At 38.6% G+C, this 23,209-nt stretch overlaps 1 protein-coding gene across 1 annotated transcript in view; it reads right to left on the bottom strand.

Moving 5' to 3' along the window:
- Positions 1-22,838, bottom strand: part of FSIP1 (fibrous sheath interacting protein 1) — a gene marked incomplete at its 5' end in the record, with an annotated part of 64,760 nt that extends 41,922 nt beyond the window's left edge. Inside the window, 4 exons of the mRNA XM_081229046.1 lie at positions 7,218-7,311; positions 11,057-11,211; positions 15,049-15,235; positions 22,713-22,838. Coding sequence (XP_081085172.1) covers positions 7,218-7,311; positions 11,057-11,211; positions 15,049-15,235; positions 22,713-22,838 — 562 coding nt within the window. The remainder of the gene's footprint in view (positions 1-7,217; positions 7,312-11,056; positions 11,212-15,048; positions 15,236-22,712) is intronic.
- Between the last annotated feature and the right edge of the window lie 371 nt (positions 22,839-23,209).

The raw sequence follows: 23,209 nt of genomic DNA, 5'->3' as shown, positions 1-23,209 counted from the left end.
ATCAATATTGGTTCATTAATTGTAACAAATGTACCATATTAACCTTAATAAAAGGGAAACTCATTGTAGGTATATGGAAAATCTCTGTACTTTCTTCACATTTTTCCTGTAAATTTAAAACTGTGCTAAAATTAAAAATTGGGCCTCCCTGGTGGCGCAGTGGTTGAGAGTCCGCCTGCCGATGCAGGGGACGCGGGTTCGTGCCCCGGTCTGGGAGGATCCCACATGCCGCGGAGCGGCTGGGCCCCGTGAGCCATGGCCGCTGAGCCTGCGCGTCCGGAGCCTGTGCTCCGCAACGGGAGAGGCCACAACAGTGAGAGGCCCGTGTAACGCAAAAAAATAAATAAATAAATTAATTAATTAATTAAAAATTAACTTTACAAAAATTCCAGATTAAAAAGAGAAACAAACAATTAACAAAATTAGAAATAAGAAATGGGACATATAAACAATAAGAAGGAGAATTATCATTTTTGAATGCTATATGAAGTTTTATTAGTAAAATTTTAAATCTCAGTGCAATGGATACTTTAAAATCTCAATGACATGGACATATTGCCAAAATTGACTCCAGAAGACTAGTAAACTGTAATACAATAGTAAATATGAAAGAAGCTGAGAAAAGAATCAGAGAATCGCCTCCAAGAAATTATTTGAACCAGATGGCTTTTCCAGTGAAATCTTTCAAATTTGGGGGGAACAGATAATCCCCATGTTATATAAACTGTTTCAAAGCTTAGAAATAAATGGACAGCTAGCCCCATTCATTTTATGAAGCTAACACAGACTGACAAAGCATACACACAACCACCACCAACCCCACCTCTACCTGCTACACCATGACATATATGCACATGGGCGCACACGCGCACACACACACACACACACACACAGCTAATTTCACTTATAAATACAGATGCAAAAATTCTGAATAAATTCAGCCATTCAAATCTGGTACTAAATTAAAATAATAATCTCCCATAACCAAGAAATACATTAACCTAGGAATAAAAGACTAATTTGGTATTTAAATCTATTAATTTTGAAACATTAATTAAGTTTGTCAAGAAGAAAAAGCTTTACAATACTTTAAATAGATATTGAAATACATTGAATAAATTTCAACACTGTGTCCTTATAAAGTTCTCAGAATAGGAATAAGTGTTGAAAATTAATATTATTTCCAGGTGATCATAAACTAACAAGACTCAAAGCAAACAACTAAAGATAATTAGAATAAATAAAATAATTATTACTGAGGGCCAGAGGAGATCAATGTCCCAACTCGGTCAGGCAGAGAGAGGGCAAATCCCTCCCCCCTCTACATTTTAGTTCTATTCAAGCCTTCAAAGGATTGGATGATGCCCACCCACAATCAGGACAGTATTCACTTCACTCAGTCTACCAATTCAAATGCTAGTCTCTTCCAGAAACACCCTCACAGATACACCCAGAAATAATGTTTAACCAGACATCTGGGCATCCTGTGATCCAGTCAAAATGACACATACAATTAGCCATCACAAAGACTGGGTGGATGATGAAACCATTAACCAAGATAGTGAAAATATACAAAAGAAGAAATAGGTTTCAACCATGGGAAATAAGGAGGGGGAGAGGAGAACCAGCAGGAAATAATGAATCCAGTAAAAAAAAAAAAAAAAAAAAAAAAAGGTAACTATTCTATGAGTGGTCAACTGTGTCAGATGCGACAGAGATATCAAATAGGATGAAAATTGGGAGGATGTCACTAGATTTAGAATTTAGGAGGACCACTGATGAAATAGTTTCTGTAGTGTGATAGGAGAAAATACAGTTGGGAAGTAAATGGAAGTTGACCAAGTAGCACTAGTAGGTGTGGACTATTCTCTCAAGAAGTCTGACCTTTAAGGAGAGGAGGGAAACCGAATGGTACCTGTTTGGGAGTAGGGTGACGAACCGAGGGAGGAGGTTTTATTTGTATGTTTTGTTGGTTTGATGGCTCTTTGATTCTGTTTTAGGGCCAGAACATTTAAGCCTGGTTAGCTGAAGGGAAGGACCCAGAGGAGACAAGAGAGATGAAGCTCTAGGTAAGAGACAGAAAACTTGATGGATCAGGAGGCAGGAGTAGAGTGAAGGGGATGGGACATTATTGACTTTGGCTTTGGAGAAGAAGAGCACCTACCCTCCCTCTAAGGGAAGAGGGAGGAGGGTAGAGGAGCACAGTCAGGGTGCAACTTGGAGACAGAAAGCAAGAATTTGGAAGGGACTCCGAACCAGTTGGTGCATTTTCTCTGAACCCTAAGACTGCCAGGGTAAAGGACTTGCATAAGAGGATGGGAGGTTAAATACACAGTAACAATTTGGAAGAGCCACTTTGGAGAATGTAAGAGAAATTGCTAAGCAATACTGAGAACATAACAGAGGTTAAAACCCAAAACTCCTGGGGTTTCCCTGATGGCGCAGTGGTTGAGAGTCCACCTGCCGATGCAGGGGACGTGGGTTCGTGCCCTGGTCCGGGAGGGCCACATGCCGCGAAGCGGCTGGGCCCGTGAGCCATGGCCGCTGAGCCTGCGCGTCCGGAGCCTGTGCTCCGCAACGGGAGAGGCCACAACAGTGAGAGGCCCACGTACCGCAAGAAAAAAAAAAAAAAATCCTTAGCTGTACCAGTCAGCACAATTACGTGATTTTCTCCCCAAGCCCTCTGCAAATCACAGCAGAAAGAGACTACCAAATTTTCTTGGAATATTTAATCTTAACATGCAAGAGCAGAAGCAAGATTTTCCTGAATTTCACAGAAAATCATTTTGAAAGAGGTATTTGCAAATTTTGAGAAATCTGATTGATTAAAGTGCCACTGTTTTGTGCTTACATGTACTTATACATTGGAGCTGGAAACACAAGGGCAAAAGTGACAAAGGCAAAAAAGAATAACCTCTATCCAAAACACCGATAACAAGCAATCCTATCACTAGATATATTTGTCTCAGAGAGTAGTGAATTCTACCTCTATCCATCAGATAAATGCTAAAAACTAAGGGAAAACTCCTGGTACGGTAAATGATTTTCACATTTCTCTAGAAAAGCTTTAAAGTGATCCCTCAAAAATGTGGTGAGACAGGGCTTCCCTGGTGGTGCAGTGGTTGAGAGTCCGCCTGCCGATGCAGGGGACGCGGGTTCGTGCCCCGGTCCGGGAAGATCCCACGTGCCGCGGAGTGGCTGGGCCCGTGAGCCATGGCCGCTGGGCCTGTGCGTCCGCAGCCTGTGCTCCGCAACGGGAGAGGCCACAACAGTGAGGGGCCCGCGTACCGCAAAAAAAAAAAAAAATGTGGTGAGACAGACTTTTAAAATACTTCTGAAATCTCTAGCAAGTGCAATACTGTCCACTTTGAAACCTCAGTACTTGAGGATATTATCTCTGGTTTATGAAGTCAAAATGTGGTTTAAAAAGAAATCAATTTAATGTGGTGTTTATCTTTTTCTCATAAAGTCAACACCCCATTTGTGTTTAGTTCCTATAAATAAAACTAAATACACAACAAGTATCTTTTCTTTTTTTTTTTTGCTATTGTTTATTTGTGATGTTATAAAGGGACTATAACATCCCCAAAGGATGCATTTTGTGTTTAGGGGGTGGGAAAACAGATTGGAAATTGCCATTCTGCCACTAGCCCAAAGTCCCTTGAGTTACTCTTAAGAAAGTTAAGGAAATGACTGGGAGAAATAAAGAAGAACACTCATCCTAAGATTTCTACCTTCGTTTAAAGGGAAAAAATAAGAACAGCAAAAAGTAGGTTTGGGTATTTATAGATTTGTGTTTAAAGTTCAAGTCCAAATAAGCCTGGCTCTAAATTCTTCAAGAGATGCTTTTAAAATACTATTTTAACTAGATGCCGCCACCTACTGGACAGTTTACCAGGACTTTGAGCTTTCCTGGGAACAAAGAAAAAAATGATCATGGAGGAAAAGAGAGCAAAAGATTTCTGTTTTCATAATAAGCCTTATAAGAAACACTTTACTTTAAAATTTATGGCTATCCATAGGCTTGATCAAAATAATTTTTTAATTTTTAAAATTTTTACATTTTTAATTAAGCGAGGTAGTTGAAGTTCAGTGAATAACCTGGGAAAGAAACTAATCTCAGGACGCAACAGATATAAGCAGGGTCACACCATTTCATGATATGCGGCTATGTTGTAACAGTAGAAATATGAGACTATCAAAAATCAGTGCTAGGTGGTAAAATTGGACTCTTTCATTTCTATGCATTTCTTTCATACATTTCTTTCATACTTGCTAATAACACATTTCATAAACTGAAGATTCCAAACGTCACCTCTTTTGGAATAAGGTAATAATTATGTTATGTCAAATGTTAAAAAAATGTATAATTAGGCTAATAATGGAGTTTATAGTAAATGCTATCTCTTTTGGGTTTTAAGATTTTTAAAGACCAGATATATGTGACTGCTGTCATGCCTAGGATGTGAAGAGCCAGCAAGACACTCCATTAAGGAACCTGTCTTCTATGAAAGGCCAGCCACCGAAAAAGTCTAATTAAATCTGAAGAACCAGGAGTACAATAGTGTTGTCTCTTCATTCTGGTGAACTAGTCAAGCGTGAGCTAATCAAGACAGACGGCAGCAAGAATGAAGGGCGACAGACCCTTGATTTACCCAAAAGCGCCTTTGATCCCCATTTCCTTTCACACTGACCCTACTCTCACACCTTATCTGCTCTGCACACGATAAACACTGCCAGTACACAATAATTGACTAAGAATTCGAAATCTAAAAATTGAAACTCTGACATGGTAATGTTTAAAGCAATGACTCTCTCTGGCCATAGCTTCCAAGCCTCTGGTAACTACAGCTTTCAGATCATGAAGTCTAAGAAGTTTCATGTTAGAATATCAGTACTAATCTAGCATGACTGTAAATGTCTACAGGGCCTACAGTAGTCACGTGACTCCAGAGATACAACTGTGAGCTCCATAGATTTAACCAAATGGACCTGCCATGGGCTTTTAAGATTAAATGTATATGATAGTTCAGATTTGTTCATGAAGAAAGGCCAGCTGAAAACAAGTCTTGCCTTCTAAGGCCGAAAGTTCACTCAGTAGTGAACTCTGTGACCAAAAGCCTAATGTCAAAAGGCCACCATGGATCCCTTTACAGAGTGGCCTGTTTTACAGTCCTTGCTCCAGAGTCAAGCACAGCAAGTGTGGCCTCTTAGAAATGCCTCAGTGGTGAAATCAGCATTTAGCTCCTGCATTCTAAAATACAGATGCTGGGCTTCCCTGGTGGCGCAGTGGTTGAGAGTCTGCCTGCCAATGCAGGGGACACGGGTTCGAGCCCTGGTCTGGGAGGATCCCACATGCCGTGGAGCAACTGGCCCCGTGAGCCACAAATACTGAGCCTGCGCGCCTGGAGCCTGTGCTCCGCAATGAGAGGCCACGATAGTGAGAGGCCCGCGCACCGTGATGAGGAGTGGCCCCCACTTGCCGCAACTGGAGAAGGCCCTCACGCAGAAACGAAGACCCAACACAGCCATAAATAAATGAATAAATAAATAAATAAATTAAAATACAGATGCTGAACGGCAAAGGAAACCATCAACAAAACGAAAAGACAACCTACATACAGACTAGGAGAACATATTTGCAAATAATGTGACCAAGAAGGGCTTAATTTCCAAAATAAAGGAATAGCTCATACAACTCAATAACAAAAAAACAAACAAACCAATCAAAAAATGGGCAGAAGACGTAAATAGACATTTCTCTGAAGAAGACATACAGATGGCCAACAGGCACATGAAAAGATGCTCCACATAGCTAATTATTAGGGAAATGCAAATCAAAACCACAACAAGGTATCACCTCACACCATTCAGAATGGCCATCATCAAAAAGTCTACAAATAATAAATGCTGGAGAGGGCGTGGAGAAAAGGGAACTCTCCTACACTGTTGGTGGGGATGTAAATTGGTGCAGCCACTATGGAGAACAGTATGGAGGTTCCTTGAAAATCTAAAAACAGGGGCTTCCCTGATGGCACAGTGGTTGAGAGTCCGCCTGCCAATGCAGGGGACGCGGGTTCGTGCCCCGGTCCAGGAAAATCCCACATGCCACTGAGCGGCTGGGCCCGTGAGCCATGGCCGCTGAACCTGTGCGTCCAGAGCCTGTGCTCCGCAACGGGAGAGGCCACAGCAGGGAGAGGCCACAGCAGTGAGAGTCCTGCGTACCGCAAAAAAAAAAAAAACCCACTAAAAACAGAGCTACCATATGATCCAGCAATCCCACTCCTGGGACCCCTACTTAGAGCCAGTCTAATGCCCAAGCGATACTATATGACCATTTAGATGATGTTGGTTAAAGGATTTCAAAAGTGTCCTGCCAAAAATCCAACTCTTCCCAATCACTAAAACATTAAGTTAAAATAAGTTATATGATTCCACAGTACTTCTGTAGACGAAGAAAAAGAAAGAAAAGAAGGAAGAAGGAAAGAAGAAGGAGGAGGAGGAGGTGAATCACAAATATACAGCTGACCCTTGAACAACATAAGTTTGAATTTCACAGGTTCACTTATACACGGATTTTTTTCAATAAATGCGTACTATAGTACTACACAATCCTTGGTTGGTTGAATCCATGGATGCAGAACTGCAGGTACAGCGGGCCAACTATAAAGTTATACCTGGATTTTCAACTGCACAGGGGTAGTGCCCCTAACCACCACGTTGTTCAAGGGTCAACTGTTACATACACACAAGTGGGGGAAGTAGAAACATATGCACGGAATTAACTGGCTGGTCTCATAAACCAGGACTATGAGAGAACAGGGAAAGGACAAATCAGTAATGGATTTTTATGAAAGGTTGCAGAGGCCTGAGTGAGACACCTCATGGGACAATCCCAGGCAGTTAGGGGACCGCACAAACTGGGTGTGTAGAGGCATCTAAGAGTCAGGAAGTAAAGGCAAAGACACACTTTGTCTATTTCCTGATTTTTCACTGCCTTGTCCTCCTCACCCTTGAACAGACACAAACACTAGAAGACTCTGAAACATACCTAACTTCAGAGTAGTTCCATATAGTCCTATCCAATGCCATCATTTCCTCTAAAGAAGAATTAAACTCACAAAGAAAAAGAAAAGATAACTGAATTGGGACTTTTACTTTAATCCAAATATTCTATGACCCTGAGATAAAAATAAAGGTGAATCAATTTTACTCACCAACAGTTTCTTCTGATGCAGCAGTTAAAGCTAGAAAGTTTTTTGTACTTTCCATCTCCTCATTACTTTGTAAAGCTTCACCATTTTTTGCAGACTAATAAAAGAGAAGTAAAAGTTTAAACATGGGAAATGAAGGCAACTATATTCATCGATATTTTTTAAAATTCCAACATGGTTTCCAATCCTGTACATACAAACAAGAAAGTCAGATCATTTTTATTCCTTTAATTAGGGAATCTGTTAATGTTTCCTGTTCCCTCAAAATTCTGTCAATGAGTATTCCCAGATAGAGTTGGACTATGTCTATCATTATATAATTACCTTGTTTAAAGTTTCTTAAGTTTCTGTTTAATGTTTCTATAACTAATGAGTAACCTAAAGATACATTATCAAATTACAGTTTCAGATATTTTAAAATTGATACTGTATTTTATTATGATTCCAGTTATAATTTATATTTCCAAGCAAGTAAAAATTTGCTTAGAGATCCAACAGAAATAACTGACAGACTAACTTTTCCTGCTAAAATTTACACAAATTATTTCTCTAACTTAAAGCACTGCATTTTTAAAAATAAATTTATTTATTTATTTTTGGCTGCATTGGGTCTTCATTGCTGTGCATGTGCTTTCTCTAGTTGTGGTGAGCCAGGGCCACTCTTCGTTGCGGTATGCAGGCTTCTCATTGCGGTGGCTTCTCTTTGTTGTGGAACATGTGCTCTAAGCTCGTGAGCTTCAGTAGTTGTCGCTCATGGGCTCCACAGCACAGGCTCAGTGGTTGTGGCACACAGGCTTAGTTGCTCCGCAGCATGTGGTATCTTCCGGGACCGGGGCTAGAACCCATGTCCCCTGCATGGGCAGGCGTATTCTTCCCACAAGGGAAGCCGCAGCACTGCATTTTATACATTGCTTTTTTCCATCCCAGTGGTTTTCCTGGGAACCTTGTAAAAATGTATTCTTAATCACTTTATTATTAATTCATATCATTGCCTGGGAAATTTCCTAGGAAGTCAGTCAACTAAACAAGGAGGAATTTTTCAACAACAGCCAATCTGAAAGTAGGTATAGAGGGAACTTTCCTCAATATAATAAAGGCCATATATGACAAACCCACAGCCAACATCATCCTCAATGGTGAAAAACTGAATCCATTCCCACTAAGATCAGGAACAAGCCAAGGTTGCCCACTGTCACCACTATTATTCAACATTGTTTTGGAAGCTTTAGCCACAGCAATCAGAGAAGAAAAATAAATAAAAGGAATCCAAATCAGAAAAGAAGTAAAGTAGTCACTGTTTGCGGATGACATGATACTATACATAGAGAATCCTAAAGATGCTACCAGAAAACTACTAGAGTTAATCAATAAATTTGGTAAAGTAGCAGGATACAAAATTAATGCACAGAAATCTCTGGCATTCCTATACACTAATGATGAAAAATCTGAAAGAGAAATTAAGGAAACACTCCCATTTACCATTGTAACAAAAAGAATAAAATACCTAGGAATAAACCTACCTAGGAAGACAAAAGATCTGTATGCAGAAAACTATAAGACACTGTTGAAAGAAATTAAAGATGATACTGACAGATGGAGAGATATTCCATGTTCTTGGATTGGAAGAATCAATATTGTGAAAATGACTATACCACCCAAAGAAATCTACAGATTCAATGCAATCCCTATCAAACTACCAATGGCACTTTTTACAGAACTAGAACAAAAAATCTTAAAATTTGTATGGAGACACAAAAGACCCCGAACAGCCAAAGCAGTCTTGAGGGAAAAAAACAGAGCTGGAGGAATCAGGCTCCCTGACTTCAGACTATACTACAAAGCTACAGTAATCAAGACATTATGGTACTGGCACAAAAACAGAAATATAGATCAATGGAACAGGATAGAAAGCCCAGAGATAAACTCACACACCTACAGTCAACTAATCTATGACAAAGGAGGCAAGGATATATAATGGAGAAAAGACAGTCTCTTCAATAAGTGGTGCTGGGAAAATTGGACAGTTACATGTAAAAGAATGAAATTAGAACACTCCCTAACACTATACACAAAAATAAACTCAAAATGGATTGAAGACCTAAATGTACACCAGACACTGTCAAACTCTTAGAGGAAAACATAGGAAGAACACTCTTTGACATTAATCACAGCAAGATCTTTTTAGATCCACCTCCTAGAGTAATGGAAATAAAAACAAAAATAAACAAATGGGACCTAATGAAACTTAAAAGCTTTTGTAAAGCAAAGGAAACTACAATCAAGACAAAAGGACAACCCTCAGAATGGGAAAAAATATTTGCAAATGAATCAACGGACAAAGGATTAATCTCCAAAATATATAAACAGCTCATGTAGCTCAATATTAAAAAACAAACAACCCAATCAAAAAATGGGCAGAAAAGATGTAAAAAAAAAAAAAAAATAGGCAGAAGACCTAAATAGACATTTCTCCAAAGAGGACATACAGATGGCCAAGCACATGAAAAGCTGCTCAACATCACTAATTATTAGAGAAATGCAAATCAAAACTACAATGAGGTATCACCTCACACCAGTTAGAATGGCCATCATCAGAAAATCTACAAACAAATAATGCTGGAGAGGGTGTGGAGAAAGGGAACCCTCTTGCACTGTTGGTGGGAATGTAAATTGATACAGCCACTAAGGAGACCAGTATGGAGGTTCCTTAAAAAACTAAAGATAGGGGCTTCCCTGGTGGCGCAGTGGCTGAGAGTCCACCTGCTGATGCAGGGGATACGGGTTCGTGCCCCTGTCTGGGAGGGTACCACATGCCGCGGAGTGGCTGGGCCCGTGAGCCATGGCCACTGAGCCTGCACGTCCGGAGCCTGTGCTCCGCAACGGGAGAGGCCACAACAGTGAGAGAGGCCCGCGTACCGCAAAAAAAAAAAAAAAAAAGCATTTATAGTTTTGGCTTGCACATTCGGTGACCCCACCTGGAGTTTAATTTTGACTTTGATGTGAGGTAGTAAGCTAAATTTATCTTATGTCCCTGCACTATTTAATTAGCCCATCCATTTGTTGTAATCCCACTTCTGCAATAAATAAATGTCCACTCAAAAAAAAAAAAAAAAAACAATCTGTTATTATAATGTTCCTTACCTTAAAAGTGCTCTCCTTTGAGGGGCAAAGTTCAAATATGAGCCAATGGCTATGCATCAAGTCAGTGCCAACATGTGGTCAACTTCCGCCCCTCAATACCACAGAGAATAAAAGGTCCAAGAAGACCAAGGAGAGTTCATTGAGACATAAGCAGATAGAGCATGGTCACAGGCCACAAGTATTTTACAGCTCCCCAGAGACAGCCTGACCAGCATGTGAAATAGTCAACTTCCTGCTTGTTTGTCACAAAAGTTTACTCAAATAATAATGGTAACCAGGGGGGTTAAATTTTTGTGTATTTGTGTACTTATGTCCAAATTGTAAGCTCACTGAAGAAAAAGCAGACATATATACTTGATGAAGGTAGGCACCAGATCCCTTTCTATTCCAGAGATGGAGGACCCAGGCCTGACACTGGTGACAGAGGCCTATGATGATGCCTGTCCACTGTCCATGGGGAATGAACATGCCCAGTGCAGTGCGTGAAATCCGGAATCCTGCAAAGTCACCTTCTCCAGTTCCAGAAAACTATCTCCCTCACTACCCCCCTGCCCCATACACACACATATACACACCACTGCCCAACCTCCACAAAATAAATTAAGGCAGACCACACTAACACTACCAGAGGCCATGCTTTTCTTACTCATCTTAGAGGAAGTTGTTTCTCATATGTCAGCATAAGATTATACAATTCTTACCTTAAGTTTTTCAAACAGCTTTATTCTCATTTCTAGACCTTGCTTCTTGATTTCTTTTTCTCTGTGTTGTCTCTTCAACAATATCTTATCAAGCCTCTTCATCTTCTGAATAGCGTCTTGAAGTTGAGAATCTAATGCTTTTAATTCGGATTCATCTATATTATGTTGAAAGTAGGAATGAGCTTGAAGTTTAGTAAAATCATAAAGCCTTTTTCTTCTTGTTTTGTTTTTACTATTTGTTCTTTCATTCAACAAATGTTTATGGCTGATGGTAATAACTAACACTGGTGTCATGTATCTTGGTTTACAAGGTGCTTTCACATATTTTTTTCACATAATTATCTAACAACCCTGTGAAATAGACATTTACCTCTATTTTATGGTTGAGATAACTGGATCCTTTCAAATAGCTAATAAATTATAGCACTGAATTCAGAAGTGGATCTCGTATGATTTTAAATCCCAAATTCTTTCTCCTTCATTCTGCTATACTTTCTATATTCATAACTAACAAATAAAGAATAAGACAAAGACCCTATCCTAAACCTGCTTCAGACTAACTGAAAGAGAAGTCAGGTACACAAATAGCTACAGTAAAATGTAGCATGTCATAGAGACACAGAGTGATTCCAATGTGTTAGAAACAAATTCAGAAAAGTACACAGTGTATCTTAACACCTTTAATCTGTGCCTCTCCCATTTGTTCTATTTTCCTAAAGTACCTAAAAATGTTCTTGAATTGTGCATAATTGATAGTAACTTATTTAAAATTAGGAACTCTTTAGAGCTTCTGTCATTCAAGTTTTAACTTATCATTACGAATAATATTAATAATTATCATTATGATTAATGATAATATTAATAATAGCAGCTAACATTTACAGTTACCTGATAGGCACAGTCTTAAGTGCTTTTTTACATTCATTATCTCATGTAACCTTCACCATAAACCAGCAAGATGGTATATTGTAACTGAGTTACATATATGTCCGAGATGTATCATCTTATAACTAGTAAATGCCAGAGTCAGTTTCCACCCAATCTGTCTGACTGCAGAGCCAAAGCTCTTCACCACCAGGAGATACTTCCTCTGTAAGGTCTGATGAAAGATGATAATCTGGCAATGAGCATAAATGCTCAAGTTCTAAAGTCTCAGCCACCCCAGCTTAGATCATTAGAAATGGCATATTATGCAAAGGAAAGCCAAGTTTTGCAACTTTTGTAAATACAGAGCCCAGTGATGTTTCCCTATAATGTATATCACTTCCTCTTAAAAGAAAAGGAGATATGTTTAGAGGGAATAAGCTTATCCAAAAACAATACTAATCTTACTAATAAGGAGACCCTACGAATCATATGGCTCACGTACGTCAAATGCAACAGCCTCTAGTTCTAATTCCCAACCACCAGCCCTAGCATTCTCAGGCCCCATTGTACATGGGTGGTCTATCCAGCAGGCATTTTGAAGTAACTCTTGCAGTACGGAAACAGTATAAACAAATACACTGTAAATGGGGCCAATAGCTAATCTCAACTCTAATACCTTGTTTCCTAATAACTGTAATCCTGAGTCACCTGGCCCAAGAGCTGATCTCATCCCAAACATACTCTAACACAACAGTTCACAAAGTTTATGAGCTCAGCTTCCCTTTACAGTTTATAAATTATGGAGAACCCAAAGTACTTTTTGTTTATGTGAGTTACATCTATTGATAATTACCATATTAGAAATCAAAACTGAAAAATATTATAAATATGTATTTATTTATTCATTTTAAAATAATAAACATGGTATTACTAATTACATGCTAACATAAATATAACACTTTTATAACAACCAAATTTTCCAAAAAAAATATTGAGAAGAATGGCACTATTTTAAATTTCTAGTATCTGGATTAATAGAAGACAGCTGGATTCTCATCTCTGCTTCAGAGTCAATCTATTGTAATCTGTTGCTTCAGTTAAAGTATTGACTATATGAAGAAAATCTGGCCTCGTACAGTAGTTGGAAAGGGGAGGAGAAATTTAATACCCTTTTCAGATAATTGTGGATATTCTTCCTTGATACTAATATCAAAACTGGACAAGGGGGCTTCCCTGGTGGCGCAGTGGTTGAGAGTCCGCCTGCCGATGCAGGGGACACGGGTTCGTGCCCCGGTCCGGGAAGATCCCGCATGCCGCGGAGCGGCTGGGCCCGTGAGCCATGGCCGTTGGGCCTGCGCGTCCGGAGCCTGTGCTCCGCAGCGGGAGAGGCCACAACAGTGAGAGGCCCGCATACAGCAAAAAAAAAAAAACTGGACAAGGGGTAGTTTCTTAAAGGTTAGTTGTAATGTGAAATATGTAACCCTATCGGTGAGCTTTTTTTTTTTTTTTTTTTTTTTTTTTTTTTTTTTTTTTTTCTGTATGTGGGCCTCTCACTGTTGTGGCCTCTCCCATTGCGGAGCACAGGCTCCGGACGCGCAGGCCCAGCGGCCATGGCTCACAGACCCAGCCGCTCCGCGGCACGTGGGATCCTCCCGGGCCGGGGCACGAACCCCTGTCCCCTGCATCAGCAGGCGGACTCTCAACCACTGCGCCACCAGGGAGGCCCTCGGTGAGCTTTTTGTATTTGTATTTGTTCCATAAATCCATGGATCTATCTTTCATGCTGAATGGATCTTTTATCCTGCATTGATTATTTGGAAAATAGTGGTTCACTGAATTAAATATTCAAATATTCAAATATTCAAATATTTAAATATTAATGCATTTCAGTATACAATATGAAAAAAAATCACATCTGTTAATATTGTCACCAATTTTTATCAGAAAAGTCTAAGTATTGGGAAGCTGTAAAGCTCACGTTGACATACACAAATTTTCCAAGATTCTAATTTTTCACTTGAAAGCTGAAATTTTATCATTGACATAAAATACTGTCAGTTGTTTTCCTTGAAATAACAGGCCCAGTTCATTTTTTTTTAAAAATGTCTGCCAAATATCTAAGTCTGAATGATAACAGATGATCTGTCACTCATTCTTTCTAGTAAAAATGGTGTCCCATTAAAAAGTGGCCAGTTCAGCTCTCAACTTAAATTATCACACCAGTACTTTTCCTCAACACAAACTTCACATTTTGGCACACAGCAGAACTGCTGTATATGTACCTACCATTTCACCACACAGGATATTAAAAAGATGTGTATTCAAAGGTCAAGATTAAATAGAATTTAAATTTTTTACTGCTCCATCAAGGACATTCTTGCGTCACACTGGCTATTTCTTTTCTCTGCCCATGCCAGGTCTTGAAGAACACAATGACTATTAGCACAATTTGGTGCCATTCATTGCCTTGATTCATGCTAAAGCACCAGCAATTTTACCCACCATTGCTTTTGTACCATCAGTGAAACCAACAATTCAGTGGGAAAAAAGGCAAACAGCATTATTTCAATATTACAATGAATTATATCACTATCAGTATTATGATGAAAGTAGTTATGACTTTGCAGAGTTCCTAAAAGGGTCTCAGGGTCCAGGGCTCTTTCAGTCCATGTTTTGAGAACTGCTGTTCTAATCCACTCTGACCGGTATTAATTAATACCAGTATTAATACCCATGAAATAATGGAGTCTCTTAAAATCCAAAAGTTATTAAGATCAAATAGGATTATCCCTTAAAAGGCATTTATAAATTACAGGATATATTTTATTGTACAATTTTCAAAAAGATCAATAAATAATGTCATAAAATGCAGAAATACTTCCTGCTTGATTAATGTAAAATGACTACAATAACAATTTTATTAAATGACATATTTTATTATTTTTCTAAGTGTATTTAAGAACTCTTAATATTCTTATAAATGAAAACTGGTGATTTGCTTGCTCACAAAAAAAGTCTCATTTTTTTATTATTTCTACTTAGCTGATAAAATAAATATGTAATTCTAATATTTTAACTATAGCATCTGTAATTATCATTAGCCAATCGTCAAGTGATTATCCTACCTGAACATTCAGGGATTATCTGAGGCTGAACCAAGTTCGAATCTTCATCTGATCCCTCTTCAGCCAGTTTTATTTTCTCAGAGTAGTTTTCCCCTTTATCATCATTACCGTTTCTACTTTCCTCTGTATTACTACTGCCTTCTGAGTGGCCTTCTTTACCAGTGTTCAAATTGATTGCAGTATCAACCTAAAAATTATTTCCAAAGAAACAGTTTTCAAAAGTAAAAGTAAAAAAATATTTTTTTTAATTTTAAATTTCTAGACTATTTTAACTCTAATGTAAGTATACGTGAGGACATATATATATAGTAGCATTAAATGATTCTACAAATATGACACTTAATTAAATGTAATTTAAATAGACAATTAAATTTAAAAACATTTGCACCAAAGTAATATGCACCACTCTCCAGCAATTTCTAGCAATAACAGAGAAGGGTCAGAAATCAGTCCCAAAGAGAACTGCTATCTGCCAAGCTCTGGGGTTGAAGCATCATGGCCCCTGCTCTCTGAGCTTACCCTCAGATGGAGAGTCAAGGGTCTAGAGCTGGGCTGTCCAATACAATAGCCACTCGCCACACTGAACAGCTGCAAAGTGAACAGGCTGAACTGCGACGTGCTTCTAATGGAGTTCTTCAAATCATAACCATGTGCTTTGCTGAATAATTTATTTTTACGCTATTTACAGTTTTTCTATTTCATTTTGGTTTCTTTCCATTTTAGCAAAGTTCATTTTGAATACACCAGTTTGGTGCAGCTGTGTTTTCCTGAGAGAGAACAAGAAAAGACATCCATGGCTGCACCAGGAAAAAACAGGCATCATAGGGCCCTGAGGGCTGTGCTTGGCAATGAGTCACAGTGGAGGTGAACATAGCCCATGGGAGAGGCAAAACCTCAGGGACAGCAGGTCAGCCACTGCTGAGATGAGTACCTTTCCCCTCCAACGGAGGGACTGTCTGCTCCAGCCCTTCAGGGGTCAGCCCTTGGAGGCTTTTATGCTCATGGTCCACACCCCATCACTGTAATCTGTGCCCCCTTGTGAATCTCCAGGACAGAAGGTAGACAGTGCTAAGAATTAAACTGCCAGGGATACAGGACTGCACGAGCATCTATGTTCACCTGAACTAGGACATAAGTCCCAGCAGAAATGAGCTGAGCCAGTGGTATAAAAATCATAGCCGACATTGACTGAGGCATTAACTATTAGCCAGGTCCTGTGCTAAGTACTTTAGACACACTACCTCGTTCACGCCTCACAATGATACAGGCATTACTACCCGGATATAACAGAGAAGAAAACAGATCCAGTATGGAATGAAACTAGTGGAGGCCCAATTTATAATAAGCAAAACAATGCTTACTTTATGTGATCTTGGAGGTGTTAAAGAAGGTTCCCTGTTGAAAAATATCCTTCTGTCAAAGACAAGGTAAAGCCTAAAACTCCATAATATCCAGTAAATCCTTAAGGCTATATAGTTCTGTGAAAATGCTGAAATTGCTAGGAGAGGTCACACGAGCCCTGTCAGTAATTTATATCTTGGCATAAATGAATCTAGTTGACCTTTCCCTGAGAATGGGTTTTTAAACAGGGGAAACATAAGTAGACATTAGCAACATACTCGGATACCACACTTCAGGATACACAAAGATCTTTCACATATATCATCCCATATGACCCTAACTCTTAGGATGAGCGGGAAGCAATGAGGCAGAAAAAGATGAAACTAGAGAACAAAAGGCAAATATTGCCCATTTCACAATTTTACCCGTAGTTCCCCACCCCACTAGCACCAACCATCTCCCCCATCCCGTTGCCCACTGGCCTCTCTATTCCCAGCCCTCCTGATCTTCTACCCTGTGGCCTAAGTGTATGATTTTTCTTTCTTCTTCATTCTCAAAGCAACATTCAACCTCCATTTTTCATTGCTCTGTGTCCCCCACTTCATACCTCCATGTTAGTCCAGGAAAGGTAAATAGCCTATAAAAACCCTTCCTAGCAATTAGATCCCTACCTGAAAGCCATGAGATTTTTACACCAATTGCAACTATTGGCTCATTCAAGAAAAATATTCAGAAGTAACAATAAACCAAAATTCTTAGAGTGAGAAATATATCACTACAGAAATTTCATTAAAACTCTAGCATTTTAAACTTACTTTCTGCTATACAGAAATTTGGGGTAAGAAATTAATAAAAGACAAATGAGCAATAAAATTAATCAAAATACCAGGATTTATTTATTATTTAGACAATGTATAAGGTTTTATAGACATTGAATCATTTGCAGTCAGCAGTCAACCTGCAGCATACCTGTGGCTTTCTTCTGCAACCTAAGGTGAAACTTACTGATTTTCCATGAATTTGATTAAGACAAATCACAACTTTTAGGACGTCTTGCTTTTGATATAAATATCAAAGTCCCTGTCGATTAATAAATATGCTAGAGTTTGACCTATAGCTTAGTGGGTTCACATAAAATCTGACTTGAAGTGATTGCTGATATTTTACTTTTAAATAAGCCTTGAATGAAGTAATATTAATCTATGTTTTAAAACATGTGTGTCAATATTGTGAAGTTGCTACTTTTAAAAAAATCATCACCCAGGAATACGTAAGCAGAAATACTAATGCTTTGCTACCCTAAAATTTGTCAGGTCTTTGTATATTACCCTACCTACATAAAATGGTAAAACTGTCATTCTAAATTTGTTGAACACATATTATGTGAATACCTACTATGTGCCCGACTTTACACTGAATCCTGTGAATAAAAACATGGGAAGGACTAACCAATTAGGTTAAAGAATTGAGGCCAATTAGCTAAGATGTACTGAATACCTACTAGGTGCTAGTCACTTCTAAAACCTGTAGATATTTCATCTCATTTTATCCTCAAAACATGCCTATGGGGTGGATAGTATTATTACGCCTTTGAACAGATGAGGAAACTGGCACAGAGAGTTGAAGTAGTTTGCCCAAAATCACATAAAATGTGGTCATCAGAGCCTATTTTGAACCATGACTCCAGAGTTTAGGCTTATAATCACAAAGCTTGAGACTAAAGAATCTAAAATTGTTTTTAGATTCCAGTTTGGGCTATATGGAAAACTGAATAAACTGAAACCTTCCATCTACTTACAAATGCATAGGTAAGTTCACAAGAACCCTGGGGAAACTGCCAGTGAACAGAAATTAAAAGGAAACTGAAAGCTGAAATAGGAACCTTGTAAATCCTTCAAGTAGCTGCCCTGGTGGGGGTGGGGTAGGAGCAACAAGGACAGGCAAAGGAGGATGTGCTGGCCTCAGAAAGCTATGGGCTTGGGCTTTAACACCCACACAGAGCTAAGAAACTAAGCCTTGGGACCATGCAAGACAAGATGGACAGGAACCTTCCCTCTCCTGCTCCATGAAGCTGGATCCCTCAAAAAGGTGCCTCCTTGGTGAGAGGGTAGACTAGAAAAATACATCTATCCAAAAGCACAGGATACAAACAAAAAATGTGTCTGGGTTCCAAGTGGGAAATCTCTTCCCTGAGAATGTACAACCACAGGGTCATGCTTCATGTGGGTTTGGATTCCAATTTATATTATTCATATGTTCTGGAATGCTTAAAGATGAAAAATTAGCACACACACACAAAAAAGATTCATGCCAGTAATATCTCTGAGGCATTTGGTAGAAGCAAACAGAAACTTGCTCTGGAAGGTATAGTTTCAAATTAGGCTTCATAAAATTCCCAAAATTAAAGCTTACATTCTAAAAGGTCAAAAGCCATGAATACATGACCAATAATAAGCAAGAATCAGAATAAACAAAAGAACTTAAGATATTAAAAAGCTGATAAAGGTAATCACATAAATATTTTTAATGGGTATAAAAAAGAACCCCAAAAACACAAGATCAAGGTTTTACAAAGAACAGATGGATTTGAAAATAAACTAAAACGAACTTCAAGAAATTAAAAATACATCATTAGGGGCTTCCCTGGTGGCGCAGTTGTTGGGGGTCCGCCTGCCGGTGCAGGGGGCGCAGGTTCGTGCCCCGGTCCGGGAGGATCCCACATGCTGCGGAGCGGCTGGGCCCGTGAGCCATGGCCGCTGGGCCTGCGCGTCCGGAGCCTGTGCTCCGCGACGGGAGAGGCCGCAACTGGGAGAGGCCCGCGTATCGCAAAAAAAAAAAAAAAAAAAAAATCATTAGGCTTAAAAATTCAATGGATGAATTAAAGAGCAGATTTGACATAGTATAAGAAAGAATTCCAAAATTAGAAAATACATGTTAAAAATTCCCCAGTATGAAGCACAGAGAAATAAATGAATTAAAAAAAATTTTTTTAAGAGACATGAAGGATAGAAGAGAAAGGTTCAACAGACATTTAACTGCATTTTGAGGATGACAAAACAGAAAAAAAATGCAGGCAATATTTGAAACATGTGAAAACACAATGGCTAAGAAGTTAAAAAAAAAAAATGAAACATACAAATCCTTATATTGAAGAAGTACTAGTCTCCAGAAAGATAAATAAGTCCATACCTAGGTGAGTAATAGTAGATACCAAAGACATAGGGAAAAAAAAATAAAGCGACCAGAGAAAAATATCTAAACTAGACAACCCACACTGGAATGAATATTGGGTTTACAAAAGCCTTCTCACTGGCAACAAGAGAGGCCACAAGTATCTAAAACATAAAACTATAAAACTTTCAGAAGAAAAAAATAGGAAAAAATCTTTGGGAATTTGGGTTAGACAAAGGGTTCTTAGATATAACCAAAAAACACAATCCTCAATAGAAAAAAAAATTGATAAATTGCACTTAAAATTTTAAATGTTCTTTAAAAGACCGTTAAAAGAATGAAAAGTCAAGCTATAGACTGGGAGAAAATATCTGCAAATCATATATCTGACAAAAAACTCTATCTAGAATATATAAAGAACTCTCAAAAGTCAACAATAAGTAAACAAACACAACTTAGAGTGTAAGTCAGAAAAACAAATATTGTATATTAACGCATATATGTGGAATCTAGAAAGATGGTACAAATGAACCGGTTTGCAAGGCAGAAATAGAGCCACAGGTGTAGAAAACAAACCTATGGACACCAAGGGGGTAAGTGGGGGGCGGTGGGATCAACAGGGAGATTGGGATTGACATATATACACTAATATGTATAAAATAGATAACTAATGAGAACCTGAAGTATAGCACAGGGAACTCCACTTCACTGTACAGTAGAAACTAACCCAACATTGTAAAACAACTATACCCCAATTTAAAAAAAAAATTTTTGAACATACACTTTCCAAAAAAGAGATGTGGATTGCAAATAAGCACATAAAAATATACTTAACATTATTAGTCACCAAGGAAATTCGAGTTAAAACAACAATGAGATACTACTGTATACCTATTAGAATGGCTTAAAAAAAAAAACTGACAATATCAACTGCTGATGAGGATGCAAAGCAGCTGGAACTCTCATACATTTCTGGTGGGAATAGAAAACAGTTTGACAGTTTCTTATAGTTAAACATACACTTACCATACAACCCAGCAATCCCACTCCTAGACATTTACTCAAGAGAAGTAAAAACCTATTTCCCACCACACCCCCAAAATCAATATGCAAATATTTACAGCAGCCTTATTCATAATCGCCAAAATCTGCAAACAACCCAAATGTTCCTGACTGGGGAATGAATAAGCAACCTGTAGTTTACTCACACAATGGAACAGTACTAGCAATAAAAAGGCTTGAACTACTGATACAAGCAACAACATAGATGTGCCTCAAATGCATTGTGTCAACAGACAAAAGCCAGATGCAAAAGCTACATATTTTTTTTTAATTCCATTCATGTGGAATGGAATTAAACCTTCTGGAAAAGGAAAAGCTATTGGGACAGAGAACAGATCAGGAGTTTCCAGGGATTAAGAGTAGGAGAGATTGTTTATAAAGGGGCAGCATGAGGGAATTGAGAGGTAATGATGGAACTGTTCTATATCTTGATTGTGATAGTATCACTCTATGCATTTGCCAAACTCAGAACTATACACCAGAAAAGAGTGAATTTTACAGTATGTAAAATTTTTAAGTTAGAAGCAAAGAAGTCAATGAGATACAATGTTAATAGATGGGAAGATTTAATATCATAAAGTTAGAAATTTTCTCCAAATTAATCTAAAAATTCAAAGCAATTTTAATCAAAACCCCAACAGTATTTTTCACAGGACTTGAAAAACTGTTCTAAAATATAAAAACAACAAAAAGCCAAGAATAGCTAGGACAGTCCTAGAAAAGAATATGATGGGAAGACCCATCCCACCAGATATCAAGAATTATTACAGGGCTTCCCTGGTGGCACAGTGGTTGAGAGTCCGCCTGCCGATGCAGGGGACACAGGTTCGTGCCCCGGTCCGGGAAGATCCCACATGCCGCGGAGCGGCTGGGCCCGTGAGCCATGGCCGCTGAGCCTGCACGTCTGGAGCCTGCGCTCCGCAACGGGAGAGGCCACAACAGTGAGAGGCCCGCGTACCGCAAACAAACAAAAAAAGAATTATTACAATGCTACAAGAGTTAACACACAGTATAGTAATGATGCAGGATTAGATGAAACAAAACAGACAGCTAAGCTAGAAACTGTATTTTACAAAGCTGCTTGCAGGTTGGGTTCTGGATGCGTATTAGTTTCATCCAAATAGGTACATCTGCCCAAAAGTTTTACCACAGAAATGAGATAGAAGCCATCTTGCTAAGCTCCTGATACGAAATTGACAAGAAATATCAAAGGCAGTCATCTCTGCACGTCTAGTCACCAGTTTTGTGGTTCTGAGGGATGTGTAGCAGTGTCAGAAGCAGCAACAGAAAAGCAGCAGCTTTCAGATCTCCGGATTTTGGATATGGTGGTGTGACCTGGGAACCAATAATCCAAGGGAAGTCCCCTCGTATGGTTTCGCTGGCCTTCCATTGATTTTTGAGGAACTGAATTTCTTGTATTCAATCCCTTTCTGCTGGAAATGTCTAGAAGGCTTTCTATTTCCAGCATTAAATCATGATAGACAAAAACTCTAAGAGTTTCATAATGCAGAGTCTAGTCCGTAAGTCAAAAGTGAGAAAGGATTCACAAACTTGCAAGAAACTTTTTCACCATAAGTTCCAAAATTTTTGTTTCCCACAACCTTAAAATAAATTATCCCCCATCACAGAGGGAAAAGCAGATTCTTTAAAAAAAACATCAAGTTTAGATATTTTAAGAAAAGAAAAAGAGACCAGGTAATGTACCTATTAACATATACAATGTGGTTTTTATCCAAACTCTATTTTTTAAATTACTGAATCTTTTTCATAGTAAGAGTCAATGGTGGCATAGTAGATGTTGGAATACAAAGCTTTCTTATAAAAGAAGAAAAGTTAATAAATGAGCATTAACAAAGTACAATCGTGAAAAAATAAGCCATAACTCCCCCCCAAGAAAAAAGAGGAGAAGGTAAAGAAGGAAACAGTGTTTTCACATTAAATGATCTAAAGTAAAATCCAAGAAATCTGAGTGCGCCCAGAACACACCCTTTAAAGATGAACCTTAGAATGGGATGTAAACAACAGCCTTGGTTTATCAATTGCTATAGATCAGAAGAAGTAGTTTATATCATTTCTAAACAGCATAGTACCTTGAAGGATGCTGGTTCCGGTGAGAGCACCTCCAAAGAAGCATTTGAACCTCTGTTCCCATGACGTGTTCTTGAATTTGAGGCTGGTTTTGAAATTCCATCTAAGTTTCCCTTTATAATATCCATTGATATCCTGAAACAAACAAACAAAATTTCAAGCAAGTTATGACTTGTATATTTAAATGTTTCATCAGTGTTAATAGGCAGTGAACTCAGAGCCTTTGTTATAAGGATTATGTCACTACCAAAGTCACAGTACCCTAATTTCATCAAAAGATGTCTGTGTCCATGGATCATTACATCTTATGTCACCGTAGGTGGAAAAAACATGCTGCCAGGATGTCAGATTCTGAAAGTGGCTAAAAGAGAAAGCAGACGTGAACACCATCTCAATGGCCTTCTGTGCCTCCGAGAGAAACAGTTACTGTGTCCTTGGCCTAAGAAGACACTTACAGAGCACCACAGCCCTCAGCCAAGATTCATGCTTCATCGTAATA

The sequence above is a fragment of the Mesoplodon bidens genome (genome assembly GCF_964165515.1).
Source record: "Mesoplodon bidens genome assembly, chromosome: 3".
Lineage (NCBI taxonomy): Eukaryota > Metazoa > Chordata > Mammalia > Artiodactyla > Ziphiidae > Mesoplodon > Mesoplodon bidens.
This window is presented reverse-complemented; position numbering and strand designations above follow the sequence as displayed.